Source organism: Aedes aegypti, chromosome 1, assembly GCF_002204515.2.
Source record: "Aedes aegypti strain LVP_AGWG chromosome 1, AaegL5.0 Primary Assembly, whole genome shotgun sequence".
NCBI lineage: Eukaryota > Metazoa > Arthropoda > Insecta > Diptera > Culicidae > Aedes > Aedes aegypti.
In genome coordinates this window covers 22,655,986-22,671,772 of record NC_035107.1, presented here as the reverse complement: position 1 = coordinate 22,671,772, position 15,787 = coordinate 22,655,986, and the positions used below count along the sequence as shown (strand labels likewise).

Here is a 15,787-nt window from a genome sequence, read left to right as displayed (position 1 = left end):
TCGAGCCAGGACATACGGGAGAAATACCTGTGTCCCATCCCAGGAAATGGACCATGCACAGCGATGGAGTGTGCATTAGAATTCTTAGACTCGCCATTCCCAACGTTCTTACCTATTCCCCTAAATGGAACGGTCGGTACGGTTGTCCCCGTTTCTTCCTTTGCAAAATTTCAAAATTTCGTCTATCATGTTATTCATACGTGAATAATCTGATCGTCGTATTTTTTGGAATTATCTTCAAAACCCAAGTCTGCACAGTGGGCCTGGCCATTTTAATATTTGTAGCATATTATCGATATGCTGCAAATATTAATGTTGACAAGAAAATACTGGAAGAAATTTCAGTATTTCCAGGATGCTTTTCAATATTGGATGTGCAAGCACTTAGAATTAGAATAGAATAGATGAACAAGTTTGCTGAAGACAGTTTTTGTGTAGGGCTATCAGATTATGAGATAAATAGGTTTTGAATTTTTCGACGAAAATTACACTTTAGTTAAACCGTTATTACTTATAAACTCTTGGTGCTCTTGTAAATCGAAATGAAAAACCATGAAATTCGAACCGTCGTTATATACATGTGTATGAACTGCTGAATATGATATACGCCAGTTCTTTCTGAGACAGGTTCCAGGTTCCCTTGTGCCCTTGTGCCCAGAATGGCCATACTGACAAACAATTTCCAAAGTTCCATTCTTGAGTTTCACATCTTTAATATAAAGCTAAAAGAACGAAAATCGGTTAAGAAATGGATTTTTGAGAGCGTTTTAAAGCCATGGGTCATTTTTGACCCTTGTGTCACTTTTTTTGTAGCGCCGCTCCTAGAGATCGCTGAAAGCTTCTTTTCTTGAATACCATGACCCCACAGTTATGGATCAAATAGTGTGGAGTCCAACCTATAAAATTCAATAAAACAACATGGAAAACGTAAAATGATAATTTAAAAGCACGAATCGAATCGTTTCAAATTGGAACTTCGGTTAGTAAACTATTTTGAGTAAAATATTTACATAGGATTGCATAAAAAATTAAAATTGTATCGGTTTCTGAAAACCATATTATGGATCAACGTTCATATTATGGATCAAATTGTGACATATTACGGATCAGTGCGCAAAATCAAGAGATTTTCAACTCAATTTATATGCATTGCATGTTTTGACGAAAGTTAACAATGCGTCATATATTACTGCAAAAAATAGCAGTGTTCGAGCTGGAAACAAGGGTAAAATGCCTTTTGTTTGTGATGCTGCATTGTAATAACTGAGACATGAACTGTTTTCGCTCCACACCAAGCTTTTCACCCATTTTTGTCGGCTAAAAAATGAGATTTACAAGCCTTGATGTTTTATTAATTTTATCCTTGGTGCTATTGTCTGAAAATGTTGAATCCAATGCTTAAAATGGCAGAAATCTAGATTCTTTGGAAGTGATCCATAACCGTGGTAAACAATCATTTCCTGATCCATATTATGGATCACTAGTTAGAAGTGCTAATATTCGATATTTAGAATCATTAATCGAAAAAAATGTTTTCCAAAGATGAATTCATACTCAATCGAAACGAATGAGTATGTTTTATGCTATAACATTTGAATTTTACCACCTGTGCACAGCTGTGGGAGCTTATGAATGCTGGCGGCACTTCTTACAGAAAACGAACATATAATGATAGCTGTGTGGTACCAACTAAACATTTGTCAAATACACCGCTATTTAGCGGTTGAACGTTATGCTTAACACTACAAATGATAGAAGACAAATAGTATAACATGGGAAAAATATGTTTTACGTCATCTTTTATGTTTTGAGCGAGTTATCCGATGTTGAACGCCAAAGTGATCCGTCACTGTGGGTGATCCGTAACTGTGTGGGCATGGTATGTTCGTTTTCAAAAGTTAGGAAAAGTCAGAAAATTTCAGATTTGTATCTCTTTTCTCTACAAAGCTACAGCTTATTTACCGTGCCGATTGGCCAAAAATGATCCCAATGCACAAGGAAGGTTAATTGATGTTTAGATAAAATTAAAAGTATGATTTTTTTTAAGTTTTTTGTGACCTTATTTAGCAAGCATACAAAATAGGACTTCAACGTTTCAGATATAATTTGGTTGAAAATGCACGATAAAATTTCGATTTATTCGATTTTTTTTCCACATGTTTGCATTCTCCATACAAAACTCTTCGTTTATCTTATATGACAAAATACAATACTTTTCTAAAACACCAAACACATTTTTGAGCATCGATAGTATTATGGACATTGCTTATAAGTATTGTTATTCACATAAAGATTTGGATTGGATTTGGATTTGGATTTGAATTTGGATTGGATATGAATTGACTTGGGTTTGAATTGGATCTGGATTGGATTTGGATTGGATTTGGATTATATTTGGATTGGATTTGGATAGGATTCGGATTGTATTTGGATTTGTATCGAATTGAAATATCGAATCGAAATCGAATCGGAATTAAAATGTAATTAGAATGTATCAAAACAATGGAGTCTGAATTGAAAATATGCCGAAGCTGTTTCGAAATTTAGATTCACTCGGATAATGATTATTCTCAATTTTTCATTCTATTTCAGGATATTACGGAAACGAGACCCAAGAGAACGACGCTACAGAACAAGTTGAGAGTGAAAGCTATCCCGCAGTGAATTGGGGTTTGTGTGTCAGTGAAACATTCCTAAATTCCCATCCGATTAAAATCCATTTGCGTACGCAGAGGGCGTATCGGAAGAAGGAAAGCGTGAGTTCCATCACGCGTGTGTTCTTCGTATAGCTGCCCTAATTGAATTAGGCTCGTTGGTTGTGTGCACGTGGCAAAGGATATTACCCCCCGGTAGGAGGAAGAAGAAAAAGAAGAAGACTTGGTGATAAGTAGACAACTGTAACAGTAGGAATCCCCGAAGCAAAGATGTCGGCCTGGAACTACCATCCATCACTGTCGGAAGAGGAACGAGATGAGTAAGTAATGGGTTTTGTTGTGGGTGATGGTGTCCTGTGTGTATTTTTACGACCCTGGGCAAAAATGACACTTGCCGGAGAAGAAAGGTCAAAGCAGGCTACGTTGAATTTTAGCGGAGTCTACTTCACAGCGCGCTGTGATTCCCGATTGCCGTAGGCCTACCTACTCCCAAAAACGGTTAAAAGGACAGGATCCGTCCTCAATTTGAGAATTTTTAATAGCAAGCTTTTCGTTCGAAATCATGAAAGTTTACATGGAAATGTGTTCACTGTATTATATTCTCCAACCGAAACAGAGTGAACACATTTTCGTCGAAAAAATTGCAGATTCAAACGGAAAAGCTGCTGTTAAGGTTTCGATGATGACGATGATTACGATGACGGATCTTTGAACGAAGAATGTTGTGGCAAAAATGAATATAACTACAGTCAAACCTCCGTGAGTCGACGTTCCATTACTCGATATCGACTCATGGAACTAGACTAAAAACTAAAAACCATGTTTGCTTTGATGGTCCCCTCAAGCAGCTTTCCGTAGGACTCGATAATCCATTCAATATCGAATCATGGAGGTTTGACTGTGCAGTCAAACTCTCATAAATCGATATGGCTTTCACACAACTCACGCATCGAAGAATTTGAGACTCAATGACTTCGTAAAAAGTGGAATGCTTCACTGCATCCAATTCGATAAAAGATAAAAGATTATCAATGGGATCAAATTATAGATGGATTAATTACCTCATCTCATCATAATGCAGAAGATTCCGCACGTCGATCCACACGCACAAATAATCATCCCGTTTTGTGTGCAACGGAGCACACATGATCCGAATATTGATAGCGCAACCCTGGTTCAACCCCACCCACTCATCCAAATGGAGGCGAATGGTTTCCCAGAACTTACAGGTGAATCATGCGGCGATGTGGGTACGTGACTGACCGTCGATTCAGTGGTGGTGCGTTGGTTCTAACCCCCATCATTTCTCAAAAGAAGGAATAGTTTTATTGATTTTGTCGACTATCGTGATGCGTGATTAGTAACACTCACTTGAAAATAAGGGTTGCCGTAAGCACTCAAAGCCACCGAGGTCTTCACGTTAGCTATAGGTTAGGCAATGTGGCAGTTATTGTGTGAGCGTGAGCTGGTGGATTTCCGATGAATTCAACCCACCGTCCACTGTTTGTAAATATTTAACTAGAGGAAAATATTGGGGCTGTGGCCGGTAGCAGGATGTTTGTCAGCAAATACGTTTTCCACGATGGGTAGAGCAAATGGTCTCTTTGACGACTTTTAAATTAAATTTAAATCGAATGAATTTCAATTTAGTTGTCTTTCCATTGGAAACTCGATTCTGAAATGTAAAAGAAAATACAATTCATATCATTGTATAAGTTTTTTCCGATGTGTCTCTATGTATTTCTTGAGGAAATTGATCACAAATTTTTCTTCTTTTTTAACAGAAACTTTATTCTCTAAATGTTCTTTAGGAGTTCATCATTCCATTTTTTTTTACTTGGGTGCCTACAAAAGCGTCAAAGTTTTCATCATGGAACTTATAGGGTTTCCCATTGTTCGTCTTCCACAATGTCCTTACAACCTGCAAGGAACCTGCTGATTTCATTCTGTGAGTATGCTGATGGTTCATGTGTAGGTTAAAATTTTCACTGGGAAAGGGATTATCCTTCTTGGATAAGATTCGATATTCCAGTAGGAATCTCTCGCAGAAACTGTTGCTGATAAAGGGCGAACACGAAATTATTGCGACACCGAAAATGTCATTTTCGTCAATTTTCCTAAAATGTTTAGAATCAAACCAAAATTTTAGGGTAGTTTTATACATAGATTTACTTCAAAAATCAAAAGAAAAGTTAATCGATGGAGCCTTGAGTGTAAAATTGAAGGCATTTTCGCATGATGCCCTCCATCAAAGTCTTTACAGTGTCATTCGGTACCAGTTTCTCAGTTTTTTTTCATTTTCTTAACATGTCCTTCTCGTCTTTGATTGTCTTCTTGTATTTCCGAAGTTCCCGCTTCATTATTGCCCAGTACTGCTATACCGGGCGCAGCTCCGGACAGTTTGGCGGATTCATGTCCTTTGGAACAAAATGGACAGAATTGACCTCATACCACTCCAGGGCACTTTTAGAATAGTGGCATGATGCCAAATCTAGCCAAAATAGCAGAGCTTCGTCGTGCTGCTGCAAGAACGCTTCTCGAGCCACTCAGATTTGTAGATCTCGCCATTTACTGTGCCCTTTGTCACGAAAGGCTCACTCCTCAGTCCGCAAGAGCAGAACTTGCTCTTGCCGCTAAAAAACTCCAACCGCGGAATTTGCTTAAAATCGGCTTTTATATACGTTTCGTCGTCTATCACACAGCTGCCATATTTTGTCAGCATCTTCTCGTAGAGCTTCCGTGTCCGAGTTTTAGCCGTCGATTGTTGCCGCTCATATCGCTTTGGGAAGTTCTGTACCTTGTATGTATGTAGTCCAGCTCTCTTCTTTGCATTCGGGACGTAGCTCTGCGACATGCCGATCTTTTTAGTCAAATCACGGCTTGAGACGTTGGGATTTGCTTTAATCATCCGCTTCACCTTTCCCATCCGTCTTTTTGTTCTCCGGTTCCGGTTGCCAGCTCCTTTGCCGTGGTCCAACGTCGACCGCTCCTGGAACCGCTTCAACACTCCGGAGACGGTTGAATGGTGAATGTTCAACATTTTTCCCAGCTGCCGGTGTGACAGGTCAGAAAATTCCAGGTGTTTGGAAAGAATTTGTTCTCTCGACTCGCGTTGGTTCACCTCCATTTTCGTTGAATCGAAAAACACGACTTCGAGTTTGACGTTATGTAAACAATACACATCAATGAAAAAGTGTGCAAAATTTGGTTGATTTTTACCCAATGGTAGAAAAGTTATGCCCTGTTGAATGGGTCGCAATAATTTCGTGTTCGCCCTTTACACAACAATAAATGCTTAAAATATAACCTTCCCATATGGGAAATGTATGCATTGGGAAAATAGTACACAAAGTATAAAGTTTATCTTTTCATACAAATATTCATTTTTTTCTAGTACATCTCAGCATGTCATATTCACTTATTAGTACCGCACAGATAACTCATTTTGCTTCTATTGATTAGCAAAAAAATATAAATTTTAACACAATTCACGATTTACAGTTGCTATTCGGGTTGAAAGTTCATAGATATAGAGACTGTTATGCTTTTATTTTTTCATATGGGACTGCATCAACTTCATATTTTTCGATAAATTATCAAACAAACTGTGTTAATCTTCATATGCGTAGAACTTATGTATTATGTACTTATAGGTATATTAAAACATGAATGTTGCGATGGAGAAAATTAAAAAAAACATATGAGACAGTTGTGATTTTATGGACAGTACAGGACCTATAGAATTTCACGAAAGCCTGCTCCTGGAATTAAACTTTTATACAAGACAGGCGAATGAAATCGTAAATTGCGACTATATAAATGAAGTCGCGGGTGCCCAACACATCTCTAACTGAAGCATAGGGTTGTCTACCTCGGGCCGCAAGGGTATCCAAAAGTTGCGCTCTGGAGGCGTCCATATCCGGGCACTGCCAAACTACGTGGTCGATGTCATCATAACCGGAACCACACCTATTACAAATATTGCTCAGCACGAGGTTAATCCTGTGTAGATGTGCATCTAGCGAGTAATGGTTGGACATAAGTCTTGACATCACGCGAATGAAATCTCGACTTACGTCCAACCCTTTCCACCAGGCTCGCAAGGAAACTCTAGGAATTATGGAATGTAACCACCGTCCCAGTTGGCCATTTGGCCAATCGCTTTGCCAACCGTGAAGAGAACTTTGACGTATCAAATGAAAAAAATCATCGTGTGAAATTCGTCTATCATAAATCTCACCTTCCTCAGCGCCCACCTTTGCGAGAGAGTCCGCCTTCTCATTGCCATAAAGTAGGCAATGTGAGGGGACCCATACAAAGGTAATCTTGTATGATTTTTCGACCAGTGCACACATCTGCTCTCTTACTTTTGTAAGAAAGTAAGATGCATGCTAACCAGGTTTCATCGACCGGAGTGCCTCAATAGAACTGAGACTATCCGAGAAGATAAAGAAGTGGTCTGTGGGCATGTTTGAGATCATCCCCAAAGCGAAGTTGATTGCTGCCAGCTCAGCAACATAAACCGTGCAAGATTCCTGAAGTTTTCGGAAGGTGAAGGAAGTTTTCATTAAAGACACCGAAGCCAGTTTATCTATTGATACGGGACCAGTCAGTGAAACATCTCCTGTAGGAATCGACATTCTGGTACTTTGCGTTAAAAATACGTGGGATAGTTATACATCGAAGTTGATCTGGAATTCCATGAATAGCTTGTTTCATGGTTAGATCGTATTCAACAGAGGAACCACAGACAAACAGACGTAACACTTCTAACAAATCTTGATCAAAATCATAGTCACGAGGGCATGTACGCTCAATTCTAAAATTAGGGTGTTTGGCCGACAGGCCAACAGATGGCGGTACTGTGTAAACGTCAAACGCGAACAAAAACGATGCGAGCGCTGCGGGTGGCGGATTGGCCACCTACCATATTTTTGAATCGGACGTTAAAAAGATGGTCGATGGACAATTATGAGAGTGTGACGTCTGTTTGTCTGTGGAGGAACTGTCATTGGTGAAGCGTACACGTGGAGGGTTATAACACAGAAGGCTAATGTCAGATGACATATAGTAGAGATAAACTCTCATGAATTTCGACTGAGTGTTCAGTTTAAGCAATTCTTCGAAGTTTTCGATGACGAGTGTGTTGCCTACTCCACACTTAATAAGTATTCTTAGCGAGAGCTCCCAGAAAATTCATCTTTTTGAAAGCGCTAATGGATACCCCAAACAGGCTCTCTTTTTGGTAGAGATCGTTTGATTTGACGTTTGGCTTGGGTCGTTTTATATTAAACGGACCCATGCCAAACGTCAAATCGACCGATCCCTACCAAAAAGAGAGTCGTCTTGCGGCAGCCATTAAGGGGGATACATCGAAGCCAAACTTCAAATTTTCAAGAGCACAAATCTAGAGAACTAAACAGCCGTTCAAGCTGAAAACCACCAGTGTGTGTCCAATCGATTAGGTTTTCAGCTCAAACCGCTGTCTGGTGCTCTAGAAAATTTGAGGTTTGGCTTCGCTGCATCTTCACCTTAACGTTTTAACACTGGTGTTGTTCCTATCGGACATTTCGGAAGGGACATGGTAAACAAAATACACCCAAAATTTGAGTTTAAGCCAAAGGGTGGGACAAAAATCTAAAAAAAAAAAAAACATAAAAAAAAGTATTTTGGACTTCAACAAACGAAAAACATTATTAAATTGAGTAAACATGCGTTTTTGGCCTAATCTTAAGAAGAAATTTCACAATGGATTATTCAGAGTTTCTTACAAACAATTTGCCAAGGTATTTTGTAAGTTTTTCATAGATTCCTCAACGTTTTTTTCAAAGAATTCCATATTTCTAGATCTTTTCAGGAACTTTCTGAGTACTAACTTCTTTGTAAGTTCGTCTATAAATTTTGCTAGTAATTTGTTATATTTTACTGATTGTGTTTTTGAGTTGTCTAATACGTACAAACTATGGAATCGCTTCACCGAATATTGCAATCAGGCTTTCCAAATGTACCGCCTTACGACAGTATTTCGACGGCTGTCACGCTTAAATTTTTTTACACTTTTTTTTTTTTGAATGTTCTAAACGTTTGCTATGCATCCACTAGATTATGAACTTACAAGGCGAACATGGTGTTAAAAATAATCATATCATCAATGCCTTTCATATCTTTCTACTCAAATTTAGTTCATATCCACACTTTTGTACAATATTGTAATCTTATGTGTAAAATGTTTAGCGTGAATCTAAAATTTTATGACAGCCCACGACAGCATTCTCGCGATAGCTGGCTCGACTAGCCGAATAACTAATTACTGGGGCGTCCGATTTGAAAACGGTCTTCGGCAAAGTTGTAGCTGATGAGCGTATCTCACAGTATAAACGTAGCTCTAATCCCCAAAGGGACATGGGCAAACACTATGACCGATTGAATGAATTGGTTGCTTTTATCATAGTAATTCCCATATGAGCAATTCTCGCTGAAACTAGGCCGCCATCGGCACCCATCGTTAGAAATCCAATTTTATGTCACTGATCGCTAGTTTTCGATAAAACTTAAGGGTGGTCCTTTCTGTTTTCTCAAATTGGTGGACCCCTCGTACGCCAGCTAGCTAAACAGTTTGCGAAAAAGCCCATTTTTTGATAAATCTTGGGTATTTCTTCACGGGATATGTCTCATATTTCGCTTGGAACACATAGCAAACTTAGTGGCATCGTATAGAGAAAGGATATAGCTTTCATTTAAACTTGAAAAATTTTTGGCGGTCATCTTGAATTTTGTTAGAAAAATCGATTTTTCACCATTAGCGCACCGCTACTTTTGAATTCTGAGATCACCATCAGAAAGCCGAGGAAAAATTGCGTAAGATAGGCTACAGAAACTAGGTGAGCAATGGTATTTACCCTATGATATGAACGATTTTCTAAATCATGTTCTATTGTGCTCTGCAAGATAAATCCACGTAATGCGATTATCTGAAAATGTCGATATACCGTCGCAGTGATAATGAAAATCACCAAATGTTTCAGATTTAGCAAATTTGAAACATTTGTGTCCTTGAAGTACAAACAAATCCAAGCCTACTTGAATTTTGACGTTGCGTTTTAATTGCGCGCATATCTTCTGCGCGTTACCGCCGCCGCTGGATGTGGATTTAATATAAGCGCCGCAATACTATTTTGACGTATATGGCGAGTGCAATCAATGCAAATTAATTTTTGTACAACAAAGAAACAAGTTTTCAATCGTTGGTGTATTATTTGAGATATATGAAAAATAAGAGTATTATTTTGAGTGAAAAAATCTGGCGGCCATCTTGGATTTTGACGCCATCTTGGTTTTGAGGAGTAGAATGAGTTTTTACCTTGTTAGCACTCAACATGATGAATTTTAATGCTACCGTTACACTAACTCTTCTTCTTGTTCTTCTTTTTCCTGACGTTACGTCCCTACTGGAACAGAGCCAGCCCCTCAGCTCAACTAGCTTTAAAAGCAAATTATCAAACAGGATTTTTTTAACACTTATTTGCTACCTGCATGATTCTTCTGCATATCTTAGAGTTGAAGAATAGCATTACCCAAATAACCAGAAAGCACTTTAATTCGCCCTGCGTGCCAATGTAGTGCTATAATACAGTTGACATGCCTTATATTAGCCGTATAATAGCTCTATAAGGCCAAAAAGGCGAATTAGCGGGCTAGTGGTTACTTGGGTAATTCTTTCATTTATTTGGTCTAAAACCATTGATAGAAATGAACAGTTGAACAGCTCAGATTAGATAATCATGATGAGAGCTGAGATGGTAAAAATCTTTCAACTGCTAAAAACCAAGATGGCGTCGAAATCCAAGATCACCGCCAGATTTCCCAACCTCGAAATGATACACCTGCGTTTCGGCATTACGTCCACATTAGAACAAAGCCTGCTTCTCATCTCTCGATTTCGCTATTTTTCACATGCATGTTGGGCGGTACTTAAAACGATACTTTATGGTTCAGAAAATTAAGGATGTTTTTCGCTTCAAAATTTAAGATTTCCATTCTAAATTAATGCACTTTTGTCAATGTTTTACGTTAAACCTACAGATATTACCACAATACTCATTAATGTCCCGACGCGCAATTTATAAACTTCATTCAATGAACAACAATGCATATGGTAAAAAAATGTTTGTTTAATACAATCAAAACCGTCAAATTTCACTTATTGAATTTATTTATTCATTATAACTGAATTCAAAGATATGTCGAAGAATTATTCTGTTGTCAGAAATCGCTTTATAAAAGAAATTTCCTGTTAAAAAACCTGTATTTATAACTAATAAATCTGTGTATCAGGCTCGGTTCCGGTAGGGACGTAACGTCAGGAAAATGAAGAATAATAAGAAGAAGAGTATACGTAACCTTTTTTTCATAGGTAGCCTCTTAATTCGACATGCTGAGTGCTATCAAGGTGAAAAATTAATTCTTCTGCTCCAAATCAAGATGGCGTCAAAATCCAAGATGGCCGCCAGATTTTTTCACTCAAAATAATATTCTCATTCTTAACTCGACTCGAATAAAACACCAAAGGTTGAAAACTTGTTTCCTTGTTGTACAAAAAATGATATTTGCATTGATTGCACTCGCCATATACGTCAAAATAGTAGAACATGATTTAGAAAATCGTTCATATCATAGGTTAAATACCATTGCTCACCTAGTTTCTGTAGCCTATCTTACACAATTTTTCCTCAGCTTTCTGATGGTGATCTCAGAATTCAAAACTAGCGGTGCGCTAATGGTGAAAAAACGATATTTCTAACAAAATTCAAGATGGCGGCCAAATTCAAAATGGCCGCCAAAATATTTTCAAGCTTAAATGAAAGCTATATCCTTTCTCTATACGATGCTACTAAGTTTGCTATGTGTTCCAAGCGAAATATGAGACATATCCCGTGAAGAAATACCCAAGATTTATCAAAAAATGGGCTTTTTTGCAAACTGTTCAGCTAGCTGGCGTACGAGGGGTCCACCAATTTGAGAAAACCGAAAGGACCACCCTTAAGTTTTATCGAAAACTAGCGATCAGTGACATAAAATTGGAATTCTAACAAAGGGTGCCGATGGCGGCCTGGTTTCAGCGAGAATTGCTCATATATACTTTAAAAGGCTTGTGCAGTTTCAGTTTTCATCCAAATGAGCTCAAATTTTGGGACGACACTCAGAATTTGATTTGGAATCGAATGAGCGGTGTGGAGCAAAAACGATTTTTTGAACCACTCTAATATACATATATAGTATTGGACAAAATATTTGCTGCTTTTTCGATTTTCCATACAAAATTACCATCTTTGGTAAGCTAGATCTCAGTTACTTATTGACCGATTCGTATGAAATCATCACAGAACATCAGACATAACTTGAATTTTAACATATATGTTTGAATAATTTTTACAATAACGAGTTTACAAGTAATGATGATTTAACTAAAGTGAAAGTTTCGACGGAAAATTCAAAACTATTTTTCTCAAATTCGGTTAGCCTTACACAAAAACTGTCTTCAGAAAACTTGTTTATCTCGTCAAAATCTGAAGATACCATGAAGCTATTTCTTTATCAAATTGTCATGTCAATTATAAAAAAATGTCGAAAAATTCACTTGAGTCAAACCGTTACTGCTTTTGAGCTCATGACTGGAAAAATCACTCAAAAATATATGTTAAAATTCAAGTTATTTCTGTAAATCTGTGAAAATTTCATTCGAATCGGCACATACATGACTATATCTAGGACCCCCTAAAGTTGATCATTTTGTATGAAAAATCGAAAAAGTTGCAAATGTTTTGTCCAATACTGTATCTGATTATTACATGTATAAAACTTCGACTTTCTATCAAACTCTTCGCTAGTAAAATTTATGTTAAAGTTAAGGGGGCAGAATCCGTCATTGATTTCGGAATTTTCAAAAGCAGTTTTTTCGTTCAAAATCCAGAAGATTTACATGAAAATGTGTTCAATGTATTCTATTCTCCAACCGAAACACAGTGAACACATTTTCATCGAATAATTTTTAGATTTGGACAGAAAAACTGCTTTTGAAGTTTCGATGATGACGATGATTACGATGACGGAGCGTTGAGCGTTAAAGTAGTTGAAAAGAACCAAAAAGGGTCGGCAGGCCTTGGGGGCTGTCCATTAATTACGTAAGGGTTTATGGGGGGAGGGGGGGTTTGAGAATTCTTACGCGTCATACAATTTGTTTTTAATTTTCATACAAAAAATCTTATCATGGGGGGAGCATCATCTGTTGTAGTGATTCTAAACTATTCGAGGGTTGCAATATTCAAAACTAGTATAGCAACACTCGATGAAGCGGTTTCATTTTTCAGAAAGGTAGTGTATACGAAAAAATGGCAATTAGAGAAAAAAAAAGACAATTTCCCACATCTTCGCTTGAAACTGTGTTCAAAACATTGGTATGATAAGCGCACCTTAGCAGCAAGAACCAGAAGAACAAAAGTTGGGCAGGTAACGATTAATTATGCTCATTTAATAGGGGTCTCTATTATGCGCACAGGGTCCACAATAGTCACTCTCTATATCCTCGGGTGAACCAACCGTGTCCGAACGAGGTAGGACGGTTCTAATGTCTCTCGTTTCAGCTACATATCTAGTTCCAGTCGGAAGCTATCGTCGTCTAATGAATGTTTATTGGCCCCCTAGAGACTGGACGTGTTGCACTATAACCGGAAGACCGCAGTATAATTTAATTTTCACCCGGACTTAACGCTCCGAGAAACATTACAGATGTGAGGGGCTTACTTGCCTATACAAGTCAATTAGCCATGTTCACACCACAGCTTACATTTGTGATACTTACGTAGTAATGAGGGTTGCAGTAGGCTTGCTTTGAAAAGAGACGTTTGTTACTGGCTACGGATGCATTTCACCATGGTGGAAGGTTTCGTTACTAAAATGACCAAGCGAAAACGTTTCAATTGAAATATTGTTCATATCTTTAGAAGTGTTCCCAATTTTCTCTCCATATGTCGATATGAACATTATTAAAGGTTACCTGACCAGATTGAAGTGATTCCTAATTATTTAGAAACTCGAAAGGAGGTTTGTTTGTTTATGATTTTCCTAGTAACGAAATGATTTTCAATCTAGTGTTCATTAAATTAATGTTCTTTGTCTCGATCTCTCCTTATCTCGATGGTCCCTTCGATATCGAGATGTGGACAGGCGACGGTATAACCAGGTCCGTCACACTCGGGCTCAGATTGGGTACCCCTTCTAGTACTGCATTTGGTCCCTCGGTAGTGCAAAAGGTACCCAAGTTTGACAGATCGCAGTACACTTTTCACGGCATTCTAGATTACCTTATGAGCCATAAAATTTTAGGCAACTGCAAGGGACATGGAGGTCTTTAATGTGTCTTTGGTATAACTAACTCAACATTACCAAAAGCTTTGTATAAGACACCAATTGGACAAACAGAAAAACAAAACAAATTATCTCACTTATAACCAAAAAATCAGAGGGGATTGTGTACAAGACACGACCGCATGACGTTAACTACGCCATGTGATTTTTTGCAGAGGGATGGCGTCCTATTTTTTCACTATGGAATTTGACAGCTTGAGTTGTGCCTCCTTATCGGGAGCATAATTTATACTCCAGAATCAAATTCGACTCACACACGTATATTTTTCGGATGTTTACCTTTTCCTACGAGGGAAAACAGTACATAATGCATGGAGCGCAACGAAATCTGCTAAACCTGTTTGATGGTAATAAGCTAGAAAAGCAAATATTTCCTCGGATAATTAAACCATAGGTACGTAATAGACAAAAAAGGAAGTGTGAATCAATTTCTTAAGAATGAAACGCAAGTAATGCGTTAAATTTGTGTGCCGTGGTTCATTTCCCCATTTCGCACCAGCTACTTTGTTGATGTGCACATTCGTATTGGTGAGCTCCGCTATCGTTTTGTAAGAGGCAACAGAAAAAGATGCTCGTAGCAATCCCTTGATTTTTTGCATTTGAATTTTAGTCGATTTTCATAGTTGCAGCCTTCCTTTAGTTCAAATTCTAACATAATATCGTGACGGTCCAAACATTTTAGATTTTTAATTGACACCCTGTATATTGCCGTAAGACTTAGTTAACGACTAACGTCAAAAGAAGATTGCCAACCCAAAGGAATCGTGGAAGACAATATGAATGAGTTTGGTTGCGTAAGAAATGGGTAGACATTTTCCCAATTTTCGACAGTCTATCGTCAAAAATCAAAAGTTTTCTCCATTTGAGTAAAATGTTGTATAAATTTCCGACCGATTGGTGGGAAAATATTGAAAAACTACCGATAAATGGCTGAGTTATTACCATTCAAAATCTTACATAATTTCGTGACGGTCGCAACATTTTAGATTTTCAATTGACACCCAGTATATTGCCGCAAGACGCAGTTAACGTCAAAATTTTCTCAAGTCAAAAGTTGTCCTTTAACATGTGCAGTAACTTTGCCGAACATTATTTGCAGTTTTTGAAACCGAAAAAGCTGATGATCGTGTATTTGCGTTTGTAACCTCTGTGCAGTATCGTAGAATCGTTCTGATTACAGTATTCGCTCGATACAATGCACAGTCGAACATCACCGATAACAAAAACTCCTAACGTTTACAATAATACCCATTCTTATAAGTAGGGTGATTTGATCATTAACTTGTCGACGGCAATGGTGCACGACGGTATGCATTTTTACTACGTAGAAGGCGGCAATAAAACTATGATTGCCCTCTACAATCGCTATAGTTACGTCGAACGTGGATTCCATGAATCCTGTTGTAGGGATTGTTACATATGCTGATAGACGTTCAGTACACAATCCCACAATCCCTACTGCAGCACTCCTGCTTTGCAAGTACCGTGCATTCCTAATAATTTGACCGCTAAGACTACCAAAATAAATCACCTGGAAGCTTTGCGTGCATATTAGAGTGGTTCAAAAAATCGTTTTTGCTCCACACCGCTCATTCGATTCTAGATCAAATTCTGATTGTCCTCCCAAAATTTGAGTTCATTTGGATGAATACTGAGACTGCACAGGCCCTTTAAAGCTTATATGGGAATTACTCTATGCGAATAGCAAC

At 38.0% G+C, this 15,787-nt stretch overlaps 1 protein-coding gene across 1 annotated transcript in view; it reads left to right on the top strand.

Moving 5' to 3' along the window:
• The window catches only part of LOC5567097 (uridine phosphorylase 1), a 109,203-nt gene that overhangs the window by 20,222 nt on the left and 73,194 nt on the right, over positions 1-15,787 (top strand). The window contains exon 2 of the mRNA XM_021839129.1: positions 2,593-2,974. Within this exon, the coding sequence (XP_021694821.1) occupies positions 2,925-2,974 (50 nt within the window). The 5' untranslated portion in view covers positions 2,593-2,924. The remainder of the gene's footprint in view (positions 1-2,592; positions 2,975-15,787) is intronic.